Source organism: Nerophis ophidion, linkage group LG06 (genome assembly GCF_033978795.1).
Source record: "Nerophis ophidion isolate RoL-2023_Sa linkage group LG06, RoL_Noph_v1.0, whole genome shotgun sequence".
In the NCBI taxonomy this organism is placed as follows: Eukaryota; Metazoa; Chordata; class Actinopteri; order Syngnathiformes; family Syngnathidae; genus Nerophis; species Nerophis ophidion.
The window spans coordinates 1,425,690-1,449,895 of record NC_084616.1 but is presented as its reverse complement, the minus strand read 5'-3'; the positions used below and the strand labels follow the sequence as shown (position 1 = coordinate 1,449,895).

General features: G+C 40.6%; 1 protein-coding gene across 1 annotated transcript; it reads left to right on the top strand.

The window, feature by feature from the left end:
* The first annotated feature begins 30 nt into the window (after nucleotides 1-30).
* On the top strand, nucleotides 31-23,251 carry LOC133554041 (H(+)/Cl(-) exchange transporter 6-like). Its single transcript, XM_061902384.1, has 7 exons — nucleotides 31-183; nucleotides 4,269-4,455; nucleotides 11,246-11,406; nucleotides 15,721-15,877; nucleotides 19,425-19,532; nucleotides 19,595-19,720; nucleotides 19,787-23,251. Exons 1-7 carry the CDS (start codon nucleotides 98-100, stop codon nucleotides 19,865-19,867), a joined length of 906 nt encoding a protein of 301 aa, XP_061758368.1. The 5' UTR covers nucleotides 31-97; the 3' UTR covers nucleotides 19,868-23,251.
* The last annotated feature ends 955 nt before the right edge of the window (nucleotides 23,252-24,206 follow it).

Genomic DNA, 24,206 nt, shown 5'->3' with positions numbered 1-24,206 from the left:
ATATATAAATAACCTAAATATACATGTACAAACATCATGAAGTCATTTGTTGAACATTTGCCCCTCTGGCCAGCAGGTGGCCAAGTGGACCGGAGACATGTTCAACAAGGGCATCTATGACATCCACATTCAGCTGAGGGGAGTGCCGCTTCTGGACTGGGAGACTGAGGTGGAGATGGACAAGTACGTGGGATTTCTGGACTTGGAGAAAAGTGCCGCAAGGTTTTTGCAAATTGATAATGTTTGGGCCACCTGGGGATGAGAGCAACCGTGGCACTCAACCAGAGGTGTGGAAGTGGTTTTCACTGAGGGCCACATGGCACTTATTGTATGTTTTATTATTACAGCATTTTTTATGCATTTTTTTTGTAGATTTTTTTTAAAACTCAAATGAACAAACCCCGTTTCCATATGAGTTGGGAAATTGTGTTAGATGTAAATATAAACAGAATACAATGATTTGCAAATCCTTTTCAAGCCATATTCAGTTGAATATGCTACAAAGACAACATATTTGATGTTCAAACTCATAAACTTTATTTTCTTTTTTGCAAATAATTATTAACTTAGAATTTCATGGCTGCAACACGTGCCAAAGTAGTTGGGAAAGGGCATGTTCACCATTGTGTTACATCACCTTTTCTTTTAACAACACTCAATAAACGTTTGGGAACTGAGGAAACTAATTGTTGAAGCTTTGAAAGTGGAATTCTTTCCCATTCTTGTTTTATGTAGAGCTTCAGTCCTTCAACAGTCCGGGGTCTCCGCTGTCGTATTTTACACTTCATAATGCGCCACACATTTTCCATGGGAGACAGGTTTAGACTGCAGGCGGACCAGGAAAGTACCCGCACTCTTTTACTACGAAGGCACGCTGTTGTAACACGGGGCTTGGCATTGTTTTGCTGAAATAAGCAGGGGCGTCCATGATAACAACATATGTTGCTCCAAAAGCTGTATGTACCTTTCAGCATTAATGGTGCCTTCACAGATGTGTAAGTTAGCCATGCCTTGGGCACTAATGCACCCCCATACCATCACACATGCTGACTACAACACTTTCACCCTACAACAATCACTAATACACCCCCATACCATCACACATGCTGACTACAACACTTTCACCCTACAACAATCACTAATACACCCCCATACCATCACACATGCTGACTACAACACTTTCACCCTACAACAATCACTAATACACCCCCATACCATCACACATGCTGACTACAACACTTTCACCCTACAACAATCACTAATACACCCCCATACCATCACACATGCTGACTACAACACTTTCACCCTACAACAATCACTAATACACCCCCATACCATCACACATGCTGACTACAACACTTTCACCCTACAACAATCACTAATACACCCCCATACCATCACACATGCTGACTACAACACTTTCACCCTACAACAATCACTAATACACCCCCATACCATCACACATGCTGACTACAACACTTTCACCCTACAACAATCACTAATACACCCCCATACCATCACACATGCTGACTACAATACTTTCACCCTACAACAATCACTAATACACCCCCATACCATCACACATGCTGACTACAACACTTTCACCTTACAACAATCACTAATACACCCCCATACCATCACACATGCTGACTACAACACTTTCACCCTACAACAATCACTAATACACCCCCATACCATCACACATGCTGACTACAACACTTTCACCCTACAACAATCACTAATACACCCCCATACCATCACACATGCTGACTACAACACTTTCACCCTACAACAATCACTAATACACCCCCATACCATCACACATGCTGACTACAACACTTTCACCCTACAACAATCACTAATACACCCCCATACCATCACACATGCTGACTACAACACTTTCACCCTACAACAATCACTAATACACCCCCATACCATCACACATGCTGACTACAACACTTTCACCCTACAACAATCACTAATACACCCCCATACCATCACACATGCTGACTACAACACTTTCACCCTACAACAATCACTAATACACCCCCATACCATCACACATGCTGACTACAACACTTTCACCCTACAACAATCACTAATACACCCCCATACCATCACACATGCTGACTACAACACTTTCACCCTACAACAATCACTAATACACCCCCATACCATCACACATGCTGACTACAACACTTTCACCCTACAACAATCACTAATACACCCCCATACCATCACACATGCTGACTACAATACTTTCACCCTACAACAATCACTAATACACCCCCATACCATCACACATGCTGGCTTTTGAACTTTGCGCCTATAACAATCCGGATGGTTATTTTCCTCTTTGTTCTGGAGGACACCACGTCCACAGTTTCTGAATATAATTTGAAATGTGGACTCGTCAGACCACAGAACACTTTTCCACTTTGCATCAGTCCATCTTAGATGAGCTCGGGCCCAGCGAAGCCGGCGGCGTTCCTGGGTGTTGTTGATAAATGGCATTCGCTTTGCATAGTAGAGTTTTAACTTGCACTTACAGATGTAGCGACCAACTGTAGTTACTGACAGTGGTTTTATGAAGTGTTCCTGAGCCCATGTGCTGATATCCTTTACACACTGATGTCGGTTTTTGATGCAGTACCGCCTGAGGGATCAAAGGTCCGTAATATCATCGCTTACGTGCAGTGATTTCTCCAGATTCTCTGAACCTTTTGATGATTTTACGAAGCGTAGATGGTAAAATCCCTAAATTCCTTGCAATAGCTCGTTGAAAAATGTTGTTCTAAAACTGTTCGACAATTTGCTTACAAAGTGGTGACCCTCACCCCATCCTTGTTTGTGAATTACTTAGCATTTCATGGAAGCTGTTTTTATAGCCAATCATGGCACCCACCTGTTCCCAATTAGCCTGCACACCTGTGGGATGTTCCAAATAAGTGTTTGATGAGCATTCCTCAACTTTATCAGTACTTATTGCTACCTTTCCCAATTTCTTTGTCATGTGTTGTTGGCATCAAATTCTAAAGTTAATGATTATTTGCACAACAAAAAATGTTTTATGAGTTTGAACATGAAATATGTTGTCTTTGTAGCATATTCAACTGAATATGGCTTGAAAAGGATTTGCAAATCATTGTATTCTGTTTATATTTACATCTAACACCATTTCCCATTTGGAAACGGGGTTTGTAAATCAAATAAGGTAAGTTGCAATACTTTCACCTCCAAATGTAGTGTATATTACTGTAAATGGAAACACAGTAGTGCTGTTTTATTGGTGGAAAAAAAAGCAGCTTAGTTGCCAGAAGTTACTGTCAAATTTACATTTGTTTTATTTACTGTAAGTAAAACGTTGTTTTTTTTTGTTGTTTTTTTACCACAAATCGATAACTACATTTTTCAGTGTATTACTGTAAATGCTATAACGGCATCACAGTTTATTACAGTAAACGTTTTTTTCTTTTAGAGAAAAATGCTGTAAAAAACACAGTAAATTTCACAATTTGAGCATGAAATCTATTTCTACTTTTACATTGCACAATTTGAAGGATAACTTGCTTTGCAATCATTATTTTTAGTTTTTATGTCTATTTAGAAAATGGTTTGATAATATATTTTTGCGTAATTAGACAATATTTAAGTTGACATAATTTGCGACTACATGGATTACATTTCTTTTCCCCCAAAATAGAAAGAACAAATACATTCATTAGGCAAAGTTACAGTACGTTATTGATACATATTATTTCCAAGCTTTACAGGGCCAAGTAAAATGTGGCCACATCTGGCGCCCGGGCCTTGAGTTTGACACCTGTGCACTAAACATTACAGTACAGCTATTGTAAAACATAAAAATACAAATGATTGAATCAAAATAATTTCAAAACAGTGCCCGATATAAACATCTTCTCCATCTTTTAATATGGCCTGACATTCCCCCAAAGGGCTGAGGTGATGTCGCCTCACATCCACATGACCATGGAGCAGCAACACTTTGTCTGCCTGCTGTCGCTTTAACTTCGTTGAGGTGCTGGTTCGTGCTTGGCTGTTAGCAGGCTGAAAGACAGAAACATCTGCGGTGAGGCCACTCCTAACTTGCAGTGGAAGATAACAAGTTGTGTGCCTTTGTAAGAAAATCAAAGTACAGCTTGAGCACAATAAATAATAACTAGAGCAACGGCCTTTAAGCATAAGAGTTGTGTGATAAGTTGTATATCATTCTTCTAACAGCCTGTCTTATGTTCCATCTACCAAAGGTTGACGGCCAGCGACATCATGGAGCCCAACCTGACCTACGTGTACCCGCACACCCGCGTCCAGTCCCTGGTCAGCATCCTGCGGACTACCATTTATCACGCCTTCCCCGTGGTCACCGAGAATCGCCAGAACGAGCGGGACTTCATGAAGGGAAACATCCTGGTCAGCAACAACATCCACTTCAAGGTACTTCCCCTTCTTGGACTATTGATATCGTTCCTATCAGCAAATATGTACGTATCGCATTCAATGGGCTCGTGTCTGAAATCTGCGATACAGCAGTCCACTTAACATCCAAACGTCCTCCAATAAGCACACAATGTTGGTCTTCTATTTCAGTCAAGTCGTTTACAAAAAGGTAAACATATAGGCTACATGGAGCTAGCAGCTACACAACAGCTAAGCGCACAATAGCACGTCATAATCAAACAAATTGTCAACATAAACAAGTTAAAATAATTATATTTGCATACTACTTACAGCAGGGGTCAGCAACCTTTTTGAAAGCAAGAGCTACTTCTTGGGTACTGATTCATGCCAAGGGCTACCAGTTTGATACACACTTCAATAAATTGCCAGAAATAGCCTAGTTGCTCAATTTACCTTTAATAAATAAACCTATATATATAGAAAATGGGTATTTCTGTCTGTCATTCCGTCGTACTTTTTTTTTAATTTTACGGAAGGTTTTTTGTAGAGAATAAATGATGAAAAAAACACTAAATTGAACGGTTTAAAAGAGGAGAAAACACGAAAAAAATGAAAATTTAATTTTGAAACATAGTTTATCTTCAATTTCGACTCTTTAAAATTCAAAATTCAACCGAAAAATATGAAGAGAAAAAGTAGTTAATCCGAATCTTTATGAAAAAATTTAAAAAATAATTTATAGAACATCATTAGTAATTTTTCCTGGTTAATATTAATTTTAGAATTTCGATGACATTTTTTGAATAGGTTAAAATTCAACCTGCACTTTGTTAGAATATATAACAAATTGGACCAAGCTATATTTCTAACAAAGACAAATCATTATTTCTTCTAGGTTTTCCAGAACAAAAATTTTAAAAGAAATTCAAAAGACTTTGAAATAAGATTTAAATTTGATTTTCTAGATTTGCCAAGATAATTTTTTTGAATTTAAATCATAATAAGTTTGAAGAAATATTTCACAAATATTCTTCGTTGAGAAATTTAAATCCATCCATCAATCCTTTTTCTACCGCTTATTCCCTTTTGGGGTCGCGGGGGGCACCTATCTCAGCTACAATCGGGCGGAAGGCGGTGTACACCCTGGACAAGTCGCCACCTCATCGCAGGGCCAACACAGATAGACAGACAACATTCACACACTAGGGACCATTTAGTGTTGCCAATCAACCTATCCCCAGGTGCATGTCTTTGGAGGTGGGAGGGGCCTATCCCCAGGTGCATGTCTTTGGAGGTGGGAGGGGCCTATCCCCAGGTGCATGTCTTTGGAGGTGGGAGGGGCCTATCCCCAGGTGCATGTCTTTGGAGGTGGGAGGGGCCTATACCCAGGTGCATGTCTTTGGAAGTGGGGGGGGCCTATCCCCAGGTGCATGTCTTTGGAGGTGGGAGGGGCCTATCCCCAGGTGTATGTCTTTGGAGGTGGGAGGGGCCTATCCCCAGGTGTATGTCTTTGGAGGTGGGAGGGGCCTATCCCCAGGTGCATGTCTTTGGAGGTGGGAGGGGCCTATCCCTAGGTGCATGTCATTGGAGGTGGGAGGAAGCCGGAGTACCCGGAAGGAACCCACGCATTCATTTTTAAGCTTGTATTTTTTCTCTAAAATTGTCTTTCTGAAAGTTATAAGACGCAAAGTTAAAAAAAAAAAAAAAGAATTTATTTAAACAAGTGAAGACCAAGTCTTTCAAATATTTTCTTGGATTTTCAAATTCTATTTGAGTTTTGTCTCTCTTAGAATTAAAAATGTCGAGCAAAGCGAGACCAGCTTGCTAGTAAATAAATAAATAAATAGAGGCAGCTCACTGGTAAGTGCTGCTATTTGAGCTATTTTTAGAACAGACCAGCGGGCGACTCATCTGGTCCTTACGGGCACCGTGATGGTGACCCCTGACTTCCACATACAAAGTCTCCAAGGCAGTATTATGCAGTATCCAGTAACATACATCATGAGTTTAACTTTATGAATTACTGTGGCCAAAAAGCAACTACCACTTCACTTTAACTTAAAGACAGCAGAAGTCCACTCCAGAGGGTTAATAATAAATAGGTTAGTGTTTTTTATACCTTCCATTGTTCTGTTTGACTCATTTCATTTGTCAAACCTTTTCTAACGTATTTTTCCCAACCAAACTAAACAAAAGTACGTTTGATTCCTGCTACATAGCTTTGGACAGCAATACTCAGAGCTCCAATATTGTTATGGTAGACCTGCACTTTGTAGTGTTACACAGTTGGAAACAATCACAATATTGTTATGATAGACCTGCACTTTGTAGTGTTACACAGTTGGAAACAATCACAATATTGTTATGGTAGACCTGCACTTTGTAGTGTTACACAGTTGGAAACAATCACAATATTGTTATGATAGACCTGCACTTTGTAGTGTTACACAGTTGGAAACAATCACAATATTGTTATGATAGACCTGCACTTTGTAGTGTTACACAGTTGGAAACAATCACAATATTGTTATGATAGACCTGCACTTTGTAGTGTTACACAGTTGGAAACAATCACACTATTGTTATGGTAGACCTGCACTTTGTAGTGTTACACAGTTGGACACAATCACACTATTGTTATGGTAGACCTGCACTTTGTAGTGTTACACAGTTGGAAACAATCACAATATTGTTATGGTAGACCTGCACTTTGTAGTGTTACACAGTTGGAAACAATCACAATATTGTTATGGTAGACCTGCACTTTGTAGTGTTACACAGTTGGAAACAATCACAATATTGTTATGATAGACCTGCACTTTGTAGTGTTACACAGTTGGAAACAATCACAATATTGTTATGATAGACCTGCACTTTGTAGTGTTACACAGTTGGAAACAATCACAATATTGTTATGGTAGACCTGCACTTTGTAGTGTTACACAGTTGGAAACAATCACAATATTGTTATGGTAGACCTGCACTTTGTAGTGTTACACAGTTGGAAACAATCACAATATTGTTATGATAGACCTGCACTTTGTAGTGTTACACAGTTGGAAACAATCACAATATTGTTATGATAGACCTGCACTTTGTAGTGTTACACAGTTGGAAACAATCACACTATTGTTATGGTAGACCTGCACTTTGTAGTGTTACACAGTTGGACACAATCACACTATTGTTATGGTAGACCTGCACTTTGTAGTGTTACACAGTTGGAAACAATCACAATATTGTTATGGTAGACCTGCACTTTGTAGTGTTACACAGTTGGAAACAATCACAATATTGTTATGATAGACCTGCACTTTGTAGTGTTACACAGTTGGAAACAATCACAATATTGTTATGATAGACCTGCACTTTGTAGTGTTACACAGTTGGAAACAATCACAATATTGTTATGGTAGACCTGCACTTTGTAGTGTTACACAGTTGGAAACAATCACAATATTGTTATGATAGACCTGCACTTTGTAGTGTTACACAGTTGGAAACAATCACAATATTGTTATGGTAGACCTGCACTTTGTAGTGTTACACAGTTGGAAACAATCACAGTATTGTTACGGTAGACCTGCACTTTGTAGTGTTACACAGTTGGAAACAATCACAATATTGTTATGGTAGACCTGCACTTTGTAGTGTTACACAGTTGGAAACAATCACAATATTGTTATGATAGACCTGCACTTTGTAGTGTTACACAGTTGGAAACAATCACAATATTGTACAAAATCATGCTTGTCGACACCTTTTTTACTGCTTACTTTCTAGTACACTTCAGCCTGGGAGACTTTGCATGTGTAAATAAAGAGCGGCTGTCATTTTTTGATACTTGATTATATTGACAAATCTGCTGCTATAGACTGCAATATTGTTCAATTAAAGGGGAACATTATCAGCAAACCTATGTAAGCGTCAATATATACCTTGATGTTGCAGAAAAAAGACCATGTATTTTTTTAACCGATTTCCGAACTCTAAAAAGGTGAATTTTGGCAAATTAAACGCCTTTCTGTTTATCGGTCTTTTAGCGATGACGTCAGAACGTGACGTCACCGAGGTAACACACCCACCATTTTCATTTTCACATTACAAACACCGGGTCTCAGCTCTGTTATTTTCAGTTTTTTCGACTATTTTTTGTAACCTTGGAGACATCATGCCTGGTGGGTGTGTTGTCGGAGGGTGTAACAACACTAACAGGGAGGGATTCAAGTTGCACCACTGGCAAGAAATCTGCCGCCAGACCCCCATTGAATGTACCAGAGTGTCTCCACATTTGACCGGCGATGCTAAGACAGACATGGCACAGAGATGTATGGATAACCTGCAGATGCATTTGCAACCATTAAGTCAACAAAATCACAAAGGTGAGTTTTGTTGATGTTGTTGACTTATGTGCTAATCAGACATATTTGGTCACGACATGACTACCAGCTAATCGATACTAACATGCTACGCTAATCGATGCTAACATGCTATTTGCGCTAGCTGTATGTACATTTGAAACTAGATACCCACATTTTATGCGAAACAAACACTTACCAATCGACGGATTTAAGTTGCTCCAGTGTCACAAGATGCCAAAGTCCTGATCGTTTGGTCCGCACATTTTACCGGCGATGCTAATAAGGCAGCCATGCTATGGGCCACTTCATTAGGTACACCCACGCTATGGCCGAATAGCGTCAATAGCTATTCGCTCAATAGCTTCAATTTCTTCTTCAATTTCGTTTTCGCTATCTGCCTCCATACTCCAACCATCTGTTTCAATACATGCGTAATCTGTTGAATCGCTTAAGCCGCTGAAATCCGAGTCTGAATCCGAGCTAATGTTGCTATATCTTGCTGTGGTAACCGCCATGTTGTTTGTATTGGCAGCACTGTATGACGTCACAGTCGCATCGCAAATAGCGAATACAACAAGCCACTGGGAACTGATTTGTATTGTTTTTAACCCTTTTGAAATTGTGATAATGTTCCCCTTTAAGGACACTTACTACCTATGTCTAACTTGTGTGCTTAGCTGTCGTGTAGCTGCTAGCTCCTAGTAGCCTACATGTTTACCTTTTGTAAATGACTTGGCTGAATAGAAGAAAAGACAGGATTGATTGTATGAGACATGTTCCATGCCAGCCCATATCATTTGGAGCAATATGACATAAGGGGCGGCCAAACTGTGTTCACCGAGTAGCATCAAGTCAACTTATATGGGGACCATTTTCTTTTTGTAAAAAAAACAAACAAAAATGCTGAAAACAGACATACATCTCGCATGAGAGGAAGAGCGGGGATAATCAATTAGCAATGCAGTCTGCCAAAAATAAATGAAAGTACCTCTCTACATAGTAACTGACGCTGTGGTCAGAGTTGGAATAGCCAAACACACATTTCAAGATATTCAACAGTGGTGGATAGAGCATACCCCAAATGTGTCACCTTTCATGTGTCGGGTAAAGCAGGACAAAAGGGGCCATGCGAAGCCTGCATTGCATGAAGAGAGATGACATAGCTTTGTGTTACAGGTGACAAAGTCAGGAGTTATCACAGGCGGGTCTTAAGTGCAACAATTTGCTCGGCTTCGCTTGGAATATTGTTGGAAAAGAAAAAAGAGTGGAAATACATGAGAAAAAGCTTACATTTTCATACTCGTAATAATACAATTATCAATCAATCAATCAATGTTTACTTATATAACCCTAAATCACTAGTGTCTCAAAGGGCTGCACAAACCACCACGACATCCTCGGTAGGCCCACATAAGGGCAAGGAAAACTCACACCCAGTGGGACATCGGTGACAATGATGACTATGAGAACCTTGGAGAGGAGGAAAGCAATGGATGTCGAGCGGGTCTAACATGATACTGTGAAAGTTCAATCCATAATGGATCCAACACAGTCGCGAGAGTCCAGTCCAAAGCGGATCCAACACAGCAGCGAGAGTCCCGTTCACAGCGGAGCCAGCAGGAAACCATCCCAAGCGGAGGCGGATCAGCAGCGCAGAGATGTCCCCAGCCGATACACAGGCAAGCAGTACATGGCCACCGGATCGGACCGGACCCCCTCCACACGGGAGAGTGGGACATAGAAGAAAAAGAAAAGAAGCGGCAGATCAACTGGTCTAAAAGGGGAGTCTATTTAAAGGCTAGAGTATACAAATGAGTTTTAAGGTGAGACTTAAATGCTTCTACTGAGGTAGCATCGCGAACTGTTACCGGGAGGGCATTCCAGAGTACTGGAGCCCGAACGGAAAACGCTCTATAGCCCGCAGACTTTTTTTGGGCTTTGGGAATCACTAATAAGCTGGAATCCTTTGAACGCAGATTTCTTGCCGGGACATATGGTACAATACAATCTGCAAGATAGGCTGGAGCTAGACCGTGTAGTATTTTATATGTAAGTAGTAAAACCTTAAAGTCACATCTTAAGTGCACAGGAAGCCAGTGCAGGTGAGCCAGTACAGGTGTAATGTGATCAAACTTTCTTGTTAATCACCTATAACACAAGTTTTGATATTATGTAATGTCTGTTTGTAGCGGTTTTTTCTTTACAAAATAAAATAAACATCACAATGTCCCCCACATACTTTTTGAGTTCATTTGTATTACTTTTGTATAAAACATTAATCTTTTTTCTAATTACATTACGTCTTTCTGCTCTTTTTTTACTTACCTTTTTACTGTTTTTCTGGAAAATATGTTGTGGTCCAAGAAAAGTAAAGAGCGTCCCCAGCTGGGTCTGCCCTGCTTGAGAGAGTCAAATGTTGTTGTTTGGACGTGTGCGAGTCACTCTAAAGGGCTTTGCTCGTGTAGAAATCCAGCATCGTGTCGCGTGCCGGCGAGCAACGGCGCCGCTGCCAGTCCATGAAGTCCTACCCCTCCAGCGAACTCAGGAACGTGTGCGACGAACAGGCAGCTGTGGTAGAGCCGGCCGGGGAGGGAGAGGACCTCTTCCAGCAGATGTTGGACAGGAGGTAAGATCCACACTCAAACTAGTTTGATTTAGCATGCTGATTGACTCTTCATTTACTCATCTAGCATATTTCTAGTCATTTGTCCAAAAACATTTTGCAAGACTACTCCAATCATTTAGCTGACTATGTGTGGCATTGAATTAGTCTTTTACAAGCGAGGGGGTCCAACTTTGAATCATTTAGCTGACTATGTGTAGCATTGCAATAGTCTTTTACAAGCCAGGGGGTCCAACTTTGAATCATCAAAAAATGCTTAAAATTTCCAAACTTCCTGAGCTTAACTTCCTGTGGTAAATATCCGGAAAGTTCCCACCCCTTTGCAACCCTAATAGTCACTAATCTATCGTTATTTTCTTTGTAAAAGTAAAAAACTAAATATTTTCCGTTTTTCTTTTGGATAATCTAGTGGTAAAAAGTAGGGTTTTCCAACAAAAATGAAAGCTGCGGAGTGAAACAAGTCCACAAAGTATAGAGGAAACAATAATGATGATTGGTTGGTTTACGTATAGCAGGGGTCAACAACCTGGAGCTGCATGCGGCTCTTTAGCGCCGCCCTAGTGGCTCTCTGGAGCTATTTCAAAAATATATGAAAAACGGAAATGATGAGGGGGAAAAAACATATTTTTTGTTTTAATTTGGTTCTGTTGGAGGACAAACATGACACAAACCTCCCTAATTGCTATAAAGCACACTGTTTATATTAAACATGCTTCACTGATTCCAGTATTTGGCGAGCGCCGTTTTGTCCTACTAATTTTGGCGGTCCTTGAACTCACCCTAGTTTGTTTACATGCAAAACTTTCTCCGACTTTCTAAGACGTGATTTATGACACTTCTTTTTCCGTCTCATTTTGTCCACCAAACTAATGACGTTGAGTTTTGTTGATGTTATTGACTTGTGTGGAGTGCTAATCAGACATGTTTGGTCACTGCAAGCTAATCGATGCTAACATGCTATTTAGGCTAGCTGTATGTACATATTGCATCATTATGCCTCATTTGTAGCTATATATGAGCTCATTTAGTTTCCTTTAAGTCCTCATAATTCAATTTATATCTCATGACACACTATCTGTATGTAATATGGCTTTCAATTTTTTGCAGCTCCAGACAGATTTGTTTTTGTATTTTTGGTCCAAAATGGCTCTTTCAACATTTTGGGTTGCCGACCCCTGATATATTAGAACATCATGGTTGGTTACGTTATGGTGATGTGTCACCATTGGTTGACATTAGGGACAGGCCAGTCAGAGGCAAGAAAGGGCGGGTCATGGAACCAAGAAGCGGTTGGTAGAGTGGCCGTGCCAGCAACTTGAGGGTTGCAGGTTCGATTCCCGCTTCCGCCATCCTAGTCACTGCCGTTGTGTCCTTGGGCAAGACACTTTACCCACCTGCTCCCAGTGCCACCCACACTGCTTTAAATGTAACTTAGATATTGGGTTTCACTATGTAAAGCGCTTTGAGTCACTAGAGAAAAGCGCTATATAAATATAATTCACACAATTCACAAAAGTGTCGTAGAAGAGAAGAGAAGATGCATATATAAAGAACCAGTGGAAGATGGGACGGCGTGGCGTAGTGGGAGAGTGGCCGTGCGCAACCCAAGGGTCCCTGGTTCAAATCCCACCTAGTACCAACCTCGTCACGTCCGTTGTGTCCTGAGCAAGACACTTCACCCTTGCTCCTGATGGGTGCTGGTTAGCACCTTGCATGGCAGCTCCCTCCATCAGTGTGTGAATGTGTGTGTGAATGTGGAAGTAGTGTCAAAGCACTTTGAGTACCTTGAAGGTAGAAAAGCGCTATACAAGTACAACCCATTTAAGATGGCAGAGATGTTTCTGTTAGCCATGTGGACCACGTCCAGCAAACCCACAATGTTGGACACATTTGGACTAATGTAATAAAACATTCATTAGACTTCTTCACCATGGAAGACCACATCAAAACTGGAATACACATTTAAGAACACACATGGTTGTGGCAGGCATGGGATTCTATCCATCCATCCATTTCTACCGCTTATTTCCTTTGGGGTCGCGGGGGGCTTAGGTGCCTATCTCAGCTACAATCGGGTGGAAGGCGGGGTGCACCCTAGACAAGTCGCCACCTCATCGCAGGGCCACATGTGATTCCACTCACCTCCAATTTTCACTTTTTAACGTCAAGGCAAGTGTTGCCTTAAAGCAGGGCTCATATTTTAGGGCACCAAGGCAAACATGATTGTCTTTCCAGGCATATACACTACATACATATATATATATATATATATATATATGTCTTGATTGGATTATCCAGAGAATAGTGCTCGATACCGTGGTAGAGCGCAATATGTATGTGTGGGAAAAATCACAAGACTACTTCATCTCTACAGAACTGTTTCATGAGGGGTTCCCTCATGAAACAGTTCTGTAGAGATGAAGCAGTCTTGTGATTTTTCCCACACATACATACATATATATATATATATGTGTGTGTGTGTAAACAGTTTTTTAAAATTCATTATTAATATAAACTTGTCAACTTTTTGTCATTACATGACGCCTCTTATTTTTAAATTTTAATAGAGGGAGTTATGTTATGTACATTTATATGTAGATTCTGTATCTGGACAGATCCATTAAGAGTTTGAGCAGAAATATGTCATATAGGAATTAACTATACATAATAACTCATTAACAAAATGCTGTGTCACATGAGTGATTTTTAAAGTAACACCTTTGCGACATGAAAAATACACAAGTAATGTCTAAAAACATGGTGTTTACTTTTTGATATCAAAATTAAAACACCAAACAGTTTAGCTAATGAATGTGAAGTCTAATAAACGAGCCTTGTTCTTCTCCAACGCCTCCCTCCCATCAGTGCAACAGTTTGGCCAACAAAAATAAAGATTGACAGCAGTTAAATGAAGGAGGAGTGAACATCCCAGTAAACAAAGTAAAGACTTTATAAACATGTTGTGACATCCATCACCTGCTGCGTGTTAACTCTCAGTCACAGCAGCTGAGTTGGGAAAATAAAAGCAACATCAAATAGTGTGTTGTATACTTTCAGTGTTGGGACACACCTGTCTCCATCTAAACACAGCAGGGTATACTTTCAGTGTTGGGACACACCTGTCTCCATCTAAACACTGCAGGGTATACTTTCAGTGTTGGGACACACCTGTCTCCATCTAAACACTGCAGGGTATACTTTCAGTGTTGGGACACACCTGTCTCCATCTAAACACTGCAGGGTATACTTTCAGTGTTGGGACACACCTGTCTCCATCTAAACACTGCAGGGTATACTTTCAGTGTTGGGACACACCTGTCTCCATCTAAACACTGCAGGGTATACTTTCAGTGTTGGGACACACCTGTCTCCATCTAAACACTGCAGGGTATACTTTCAGTGTTGGGACACACCTGTCTCCATCTAAACACTGCAGGGTATACTTTCAGTGTTGGGACACACCTGTCTCCATCTAAACACTGCAGGGTATACTTTCAGTGTTGGGACACACCTGTCTCCATCTAAACACTGCAGGGTATACTTTCAGTGTTGGGACACACCTGTCTCCATCTAAACACTGCAGGGTATACTTTCAGTGTTGGGACACACCTGTCTCCATCTAAACACAGCAGGGTATACTTTCAGTGTTGGGACACACCTGTCTCCATCTAAACACTGCAGGGTATACTTTCAGTGTTGGGACACACCTGTCTCCATCTAAACACTGCAGGGTATACTTTCAGTGTTGGGACACACCTGTCTCCATCTAAACACTGCAGGGTATACTTTCAGTGTTGGGACACACCTGTCTCCATCTAAACACTGCAGGGAAGCGAGGGAATTTGAGCTTAAACCAAGCACTTGGCTTTGTTTACTCCGAGGGGAAATCTGCTCCACCATGATTATCAAACCAAACCACGCCTGACTTCCTGTTGCCTAAAATGCATTAATTAATAAATGACAGTTTTTCAGCAATTAAAAAATGAGACGTATGACTAACCGTCTGGAATTTTATCACACGTTATCATTATAGCATTTATTAATACATCCCTCGACCATTAACAAGTAAAACATCAAGGGCGGTCAGATGTTGGTCAATTGCTTTCGGACAATTGATGAGGGCGGTCCTGTAAATTGGAGCCCTGGATGAGTTCTGCGACAGTGTAGCCCGTCTAAATGCTACATGTCATTTTCATTGGTGTTTTACAACAAGACAGTAGCGGACATCATTATTTCTACTCTTATTTTCAGTCTTTTTCATGAAGTTGAACTCCCATGCCTGCTACTATTCACCATCCAGTTCTACGCCATGTTTAGGCATATGCCGTACCCCAACCTGTGCCCAGACCAGTCCCCCAGCGAGGAGTGGACCATGGAGGAGCGTTTCCGACCGCTGACCTTCCACGGCCTCATCCTGCGCTCTCAGCTGGTCAACCTGCTCATGAGAGGCGTCTGTTACGCTGAGAACCAGTCGGTAAGAATCGATATTGCTTTCAAAACCATCAACAAATCAGGCAAAATGGCCAAACAGATAACCGGCATATGAAGGTATTTTTGGCAAGTTTTACCCAGAAGTACCCTAGTTTCTGGACTATAGAGCACATCGGCATATAAGCTGCACCCACTACATTTTAGAAGGGAAACATTATTTTCCATATGAGTTGGGAAATGGTGTTAGATGTAAATATAAACAGAATACAATGATTTGCAAATCCTTTTCAAGCCATATTCAGTTGAATATGCTACAAAGACAACATATTTCATGTTCAAACTCATAAACTTTTTTGTTTTTGCAAATAATCATTAACTTTAGAATTTGATGCCAGCAACACGTGACAAAGAAGTTGGGAAAGGTGGCAATAAATACTGATCAAGTTGAGGAATGCTCATCAAACACTTATTTGGAACATCCCACAGGTGTGCAGGCTAATTGGGAACAGGTGGGTGCCATGATTGGCTATAAAAGCAGCTTCCCAAAAAATGCTCAGTCTTCCACAAGAAAGGATGGGGCGAGGTACACCCCTTTGTCCACAACTGTGTGAGCAAATAGTCAAACAGTTTAAGAACAACCTTTCTCAAAGTGACATTGCAAGAAATTTAGGGATTTCAACATCTACGCTCCATAATATCATCAAAAGGTTCAGAGAATCTGGAGAAATCACTCCACGTAAGCAGCATGGCCGGAAACCAACATTGAATGACCGTGACCTTCCATCCCTCAGACGGCACTGTATCAAAAACTGACATCAATCTCTAAAGGATATCACCACATGGACTCAGGAACACTTCAGAAAACCACTGTCACTAAATACAGTTTGTCGCTACATCTGTCCGTGCAAGTTAAAGCTCTACTGTGCAAAGCGAAAGCCATTTATCAACAACATCCAGAAACACCGCCGGCTTGTCTGGGCCCGAGATCATCTAAGATGGACTGATGCAAAGTGGAAAAGTGTTCTGTGGTCTGACGAGTCCACATTTCAGATTGTTTTTGGAAATATTCGACATGGTGTCATCCGGACCAAAGGAGAAGCGAACCATCCAGACTGTTATCGACACAAAGTGTAAAAGCCAGCATGTGTGATGGTATGGGGGTGTATTAGTGAACAAGACATGGGTAACTTACACATCTGTGAAGGCACCATTAATGCTGAAAGGTACATACAGGTTTTGGAACAACATATGCTGCCATGTAGGCGCCGTCTTTTTCATGGACGCCCCTGCTTATTTCAGCAAGACAATGCTAAGCCACATTCAGCATGTGTTACAACAAGGTGGCTTCATAAAAAAAGAGTGTGGGTACTTTCCTGGCCCGCCTGCAGTCCAGACCTGTCTCCCATGGAAAATGTGTGGCGCATTATGAAGCGTAAAATAGGACAGCGGAGACCCCGGACTGTTGAAGGACTGAAGCTCTACATAAAACAAGAATGGGAAAGAATTCCACTTTCAAAGCTTCAACAATTAGTTTCCTCAGTTCCCAAATGTTTATTGAGTGTTGTTAAAAGAAAAGGTGATGTAACACAGTGGTGAACATGCCCTTTCCCAACTACTTTGGCACGTGTTGCAGCCATGAAATTCTAAGTTAATTATTATTTGCAAAAAAAAATCAAGTTTAAGAGTTTGAACATCAAATATGTTGTCTTTGTAGCATATTCAACTGAATATGGCTTGAAAAGGATTTGCAAATCATTGTATTCTGTTTATATTTACATCTAACACAATTTCCCAACTCATATGGAAACGGGGTTTGTAGTAGCCGCAGATATATACCTTGTGAAATGTACCTTAATTGTTTCCAAACAGTGTCTATAACAGGGCAGTAAAACGGCTGATCAAACAAAACAGAAGTCATGGTCATGGACGCACTAGCTGCACAAGCTAGTTCTCCAATCAGCTAATCAGACTCAAACACTCCACTCTGACGTTCTGCTGAATTTACTGAGGGATTTCAGAAAGTGAAACACTACAAAAAGAATGTCATTGTAAGTTAATATTACTACACAGATACTTGTAAACGTGTTAGCTTATTAGCTGCTTACGACGCTAGCTTGATTACATTACGATAGCACGTACAAATAGATAGGTCGATAGTACTTTATTGAGCTATTTGTATGTGCTATGGTCATTTATGCATGAAAACACTCCTGCAGACATCACACAGGGAACGCTCTAGTAAGAAAGACTTGTTTTAGTTATATTGTAAAAGTCACAAACGTTGCTGGGAGTGATGAAAGAAGAATCCATATGAGTAGAAACGCTACGGATGGATTGAAGACGGTTTGGGTTCAGAGCTTTAAACGGCGGGAAACAGCAGAGTGTCACCCAGCAGGACCTGCAGTAAGAGAACTGCTCCAAAAGATGGCGCCAGAGCACAAACAATGTGTTTTATGACAACTGTTTGCCTTATGGCCGCCAGCGTAGAACAATTGTAGGGATCTAAGAGTAGCAAACAAGTAGCGGCTTATAGGCCAGAATTCCCGGTAGTTTGGCAAATAAACACACTTAGAAGACAAGTTGAAGTTATGGGATGTCTTTGTTTCAACCCAGGGCAGTGCTTCTCAATTATTGTCTTTTATGCCCCCCAGGAAGAACACACACACACACACACACACACATTCTCCACAGCAAATATACATAGTTTAGTTTTTGTACAAAATGTATATAAGTACACCTCTGCATAACATTGTCTCCTTATTAACATTCATAGATTGTATCATTTGTGTATAAAACTGTTCTAAGTCCACCTCTGCATAGCATTGTATACTTATCAACATTCTTAAATAGCATTGTATACTTATCAACATTCTTAAATAGCATTGTATACTTATCAACATTCTTAAATAGCATTGTATACTTATCAACATTTTTAAATAGCATTGTATACTTATCAACATTCTTAAATAGCATTGTATACTTATCAACATTCTTAAATAGCATTGTATACTTATCAACATTTTTAAATAGCATTGTATACTTATCAACATTCTTAAATAGCATTGTATACTTATCAACATTTTTAAATAGCATTGTATACTTATCAACATTCTTAAATAGCATTGTATACTTATCAACATTTTTAAATAGCATTGTATACTTATCAACATTTTTAAATACTATCATTTGTCTACAAATTGGTTCTAAGTCCACCTCTGCATGCATTATATTATATTATCATGCAAGGTGAAGCCAAGCACTACATAGACTTCATCAACTAGAGCAGGGGGTCCGGGGTCACATGTCCAGGTGACTTCTCCTCTTTTATCCACAATTTCTTCATGTTGACTTCCTCTTCTGGCTCCATGCAAAGAGTCAACCAAACATGATAGTTGATGCTGGGGCGTGATCACTGATCACTTCCTGGTTACCAGAGAGCGAGTGACTTTGTTCATGCAACCAACCTTGCTTGCATACTTCCTGTTTATTCTGACTAAGAAGCAAACACATCTCCATGGACATTGATCATGGCGATACATGTTGATGAGGTTATTAGTAGTTTGTGGTCTTGCTAAGTTTCCTGTCATCAGAGTGCCAGCCAGCCCAGGTTGACGTACGCAGAGATGACAGAAGACTACCCCCGCTACCCCGACATCCACGACCTGGACCTGACCCAGCTCAGCCCCCGCATGATCGTGGTGGGTACAGTTTGGCAGCCGTGACCATATTAGGTTCCCCAGATGACTTCCTGTGTCTGCAGGACGTGACTCCTTACATGAACCCGTGTCCTTACACCGTGTCGCCCAGCACCCGCATCTCGCAGGTCTTCAACCTCTTCAGGACCATGGGCCTGCGACATTTACCTGTGGTCAACGCCGTGGGAGAAGTGAGTCCTTCTTGTCCCTCAGCCTCTGTCCTCTGTCCTCTTCTCACGCTTCATTCCCGCTTCCAGATGGTGGGGATCATCACCAGACATAACCTGACCCACGAGTTCCTCCTGGCCAAACTTCGACAACATTCCATCACCATTTAACGGCCTTACGTTTCTTCACTTCTTCAACGCTCTTTTCCCACCATTCCAATCGCCAAGAAGGTCCAGCTACAGTCGAGGTACCAAGCAGACGTCTGTGAAAAACAATGTGAGCGTTGGACCTCAAAGCGAGCGCTCTTGACAGATAAATACCAAAACGTGCTGGTTCAGGGATGGCTGCTAAGTTCAGTACTTTTACAGGAGCCAACAAAACCAACCTCTCTGATTGAAAAGCGCTCGAAAGCAATCTTCTGCTTTTCCATAATGCACTAGCTCGATGCTAATGTGCATTAGATACGCCATATACATGCTACTGATTAGCATTAGCAATTTTACATGGCGACGTCAACACCTCCGTGTTTAGGTATGTAAAAAGTACAATATTTACAGTATAAACACTTTGTAGGACCCAACAAAGGACGAGACTGAGACATTTAACGTCATGGCAAAGACTACTTCTCAAAGCGAATGCTCTTGACGGATAGAAAACAACACGTGCTAGTTTAGGGATGGCTACTAAGTTTGGTACTTTTGCAGGAGCCAACAAAACCAACCTCTCTGAGTGAAAAGCGCTCGAAAGCAATCCTCTGCTTTCCCATAATGTGCTAGCTCAATGCTAATTTGCATTAGATAGGCCATATACGTGCTACTGATTAGCATTAGCAATCTTACATGGCGACGTCAACACCTCCGTATTTGGTAAGTGACAGTGTGTAAAAAGTACAATGCTTACAGTACAAACACTTAGGACAAGACTAGGACATTTAACATCATGGCAAAGACTACTTCTCAAAGCGAATGCTCTTGACGGATAGATACCAACACATGCTGGTTTAGGGATGGCTACTAAGTTTGGTACTTTTGCAGGAGCCAACAAAACCAACCTCTCAGATGGAAAAGCGCTCCAAAGCAAGCCTCCACTTTTCCATAATGCACTAGCTCAATGCTAATTTGCAATAGATACGCCTTATGCATGTTACTAATTAGCATTAGCAATTTTACATGGCGACGTCAACACCTCCGTGTTTAGGTGTGTAAAAAGTACAATATTTACAGTATAAACATTCTGTAGGGCCCAACAAAGGACGAGACTGGGACATTTAACGTCATGGCAAAGACTACTTCTCAAAGCGAATGCTCTTGACGGATAAATACCAACACGTGCTAGTTTAGGGATGGCTACTAAGTTTGGTACTTTTGCAGGAGCCAACAAAACCAACCTCTCTGAGTGAAAAGCGCTCCAAAGCAAGCCTCCACTTTCCCATAATGCACTAGCTCAATGCTAATTTGCAATAGATACGCCTTATGCATGTTACTAATTAGCATTAGCAATTTTACATGGCGACGTCAACACCTCCGTGTTTAGGTGTGTAAAAAGTACAATATTTACAGTATAAACACTTTGTAGGACCCAACAAAGGACGAGACTGAGACATTTAACGTCATGGCAAAGACTACTTCTCAAAGCGAATGCTCTTGACGGATAGAAAACAACACGTGCTAGTTTAGGGATGGCTACTAAGTTCAGTACTTTTGCAGGAGCCAACAAAACCAACCTCTCTGATGGAAAAGCGCTCCAAAGCAAGCTTCCACTTTTCCATAATGCACTAGCTCGATGCTAATGTGCATTAGATACGCCATATACATGCTACTGATTAGCATTAGCAATTTTACATGGCGACGTCAACACCTCCGTATTTGGTAAGTGACAGTGTGTAAAAAGTACAATACTTACAGTACAAACACTTACGACAAGACTAGGACATTTAACGTCATGGCAAAGACTACTTCTCAAAGCGAATGCTCTTGACGGATAGATACCAACACATGCTACTTTAGGGATGGCTACTAAGTTTGGTACTTTTACAGGAGCCAACAAAACCAACCTCTCAGATGGAAAAGCGCTCCAAAGCAAGCTTCCACTTTCCCATAATGCACTAGCTCAATGCTAATTTGCAATAGATACGCCTTATGCATGTTACTAATTAGCATTAGCAATTTTACATGGCGACGTCAACACCTCCGTGTTTAGGTGTGTAAAAAGTACAATATTTACAGTATAAACACTTTGTAGGACCCAACAAAGGAAGAGACTGAGACATTTAACGTCATGGCAAAGACTACTTCTCAAAGCGAACGCTCTTGACGGATAGATACCGACACGTGCTAGTTTAGGGATGGCTACTAAGTTCAGTACTTTTGCAGGAGCCAACAAAACCAACCTCTCTGAGTGAAAAGTGCTCCAAAGCAAGCCTCCACTTTTCCATAATGTGCTAGCTCAATGCTAATTTGCATTAGATAGGCCATATACATGCTACTGATTAGCATTAGCAATTTTACATGGCGACATCAACACCCCCGTATTTGGTAAGTGACAGTGTGTAAAAAGTACAATACTTACAGTACAAACACTTAGGACAAGACTAGAACATTTAACATCATGGCAAAGACTACTTCTCAAAGCGAATGCTCTTGACGGATAGATACCAACACATGCTACTTTAGGGATGGCTACTAAGTTTGATACTTTTACAGGAGCCAACAAAACCAACCTCTCAGATGGAAAAGCGCTCCAAAGCAAGCCTCCACTTTCCCATAATGCACTAGCTCAATGCTAAGTTGCAATAGATACGCCTTATGCATGTTACTAATTAGCATTAGCAATTTTACATGGCGACGTCAACACCTCCATGTTTAGGTGTGTAAAAAGTACAATATTTACAGTATAAACACATTGTAGGACCCAACAAAGGAAGAGACTGAGACATTTAACGTCATGGCAAAGACTACTTCTCAAAGTGAATGCTCTTGACGGATAGATACCGACACGTGCTAGTTTAGGGATGGCTACTAAGTTTGGTACTTTTGCAGGAGCCAACAAAACCAACCTCTCAGATGGAAAAGTGCTCCAAAGCAAGCTTCCACTTTTCCATAATGTGCTAGCTCAATGCTAATTTGCATTAGATAGGCCATATACATGCTACTGATTAGCATTAGCAATCTTACATGGCGACATCAACACCTCCGTATTTGGTAAGTGACAGTGTGTAAAAAGTACAATGCTTACAGTACAAGACTAGAACATTTAACATCATGGCAAAGACTACTTCCTGGCTGCAGCAACACACTGAAAGGAGTGTGTCCTTGCAAGTGAGACTCAGAAGTGTAAGAAAATATTAAGAGTGTAAATGAAAAGAAAATATTTGACAAGTCAGCATGTGTTACAGCAAAGAAAAACACAGCCGGGGCTAAAAAGTGAAAGTAGCCATCCTTAGTACAGTTTCACAATTGTACTTTCATATTTCTCTCTTCTCATTATCACCCATTATTAGACTCTTTGTTTGTATTTACTGATATTGCTTTGTTTTATTAAAGGTGTTGAAATGATGAGACTTTTTTCTCTCCTACAAGACCAAACATACGTTTGACAGATTCCTCCAGTACAGTACTTACAGTGTAATAACCCAAATGATGAACTCATCTTTATATCATCCCAAAAGAAGATGATACATTTCTACTCACACTTTTATGTCTAAGTAATTCTTTCTTTACAATCGGAGTATTGATTTATTTGTGTTGATACATTTCAAACAGAAGTGCTTTAAATACAAACGTGTGTTTTAGTACTTGGCTGACAGAAGGTGACCAGCATTTATTAGTGGAAAGAGCCTATTGGTATGAATATTAAAATACGATGTACATATTGCTTGTGTCATCATTCCCTAATTGTTGACAGCATTTTACTTCAAGCTAGCAATTCTCTTCAAGTCTAAAGTCATTGACAATTTTCTCAAGTGCAAAAAATATGACAACATTTTCATTTGCACTTCAACTTTACTGACAGTTTATTTAAGAATCATAAATGTTAGTTATTATTAATTTAGTTGGAATGTATTCATAATTGTATGTACCTTTATTTTTCTTCAGTGTCCCTTCTTCTGCAGTACATTTGATTAGTACCGTATTTTTCAGAGTATAAATCGCTCCGGAGTACAAGTCACACCTGCCGAAAAATGCATAATAAAGAAGGTGAGGCGCAGTGGAAGAGTGACCGTGTGCAACCTGAGGGTCCCTGGTTCAATCCCCACCTAATCCCAACCTCATCACGTCCGTTGTGTCCTTGAGCAAGACACTTCACCCTTGCTCCTGATGGGTGCTGGTTGGCGCCTTGCATGGCAGCTCCCTCCATCAGTGTGTGAATGTGTGTGTGAATGTGGAAGTAGTGTCAAAGCACTTTGAGTACCTTGAAGGTAGAAAAGTGCTTTACAAGTACAACCCATTTATTTATAAGTCGCACTGAAGTATAAGTCGCATTATTGGGGGAAATGTATTTGATAAAATC

Coding starts and splice junctions, on each gene's coding strand:
- LOC133554041 (XM_061902384.1), top strand. CDS start 98: ATGTTCAACAAGGGCATCTATGACATCCACATTCAGCTGAGGGGAGTG. Junction 11,407..15,720: donor CAGCAGATGTTGGACAGGAG/GTAAGATCCACA, acceptor CGCCATGTTTAG/GCATATGCCGTACCCCAACC. Junction 19,533..19,594: donor TCAGCCCCCGCATGATCGTG/GTGGGTACAGTT, acceptor CTGTGTCTGCAG/GACGTGACTCCTTACATGAA.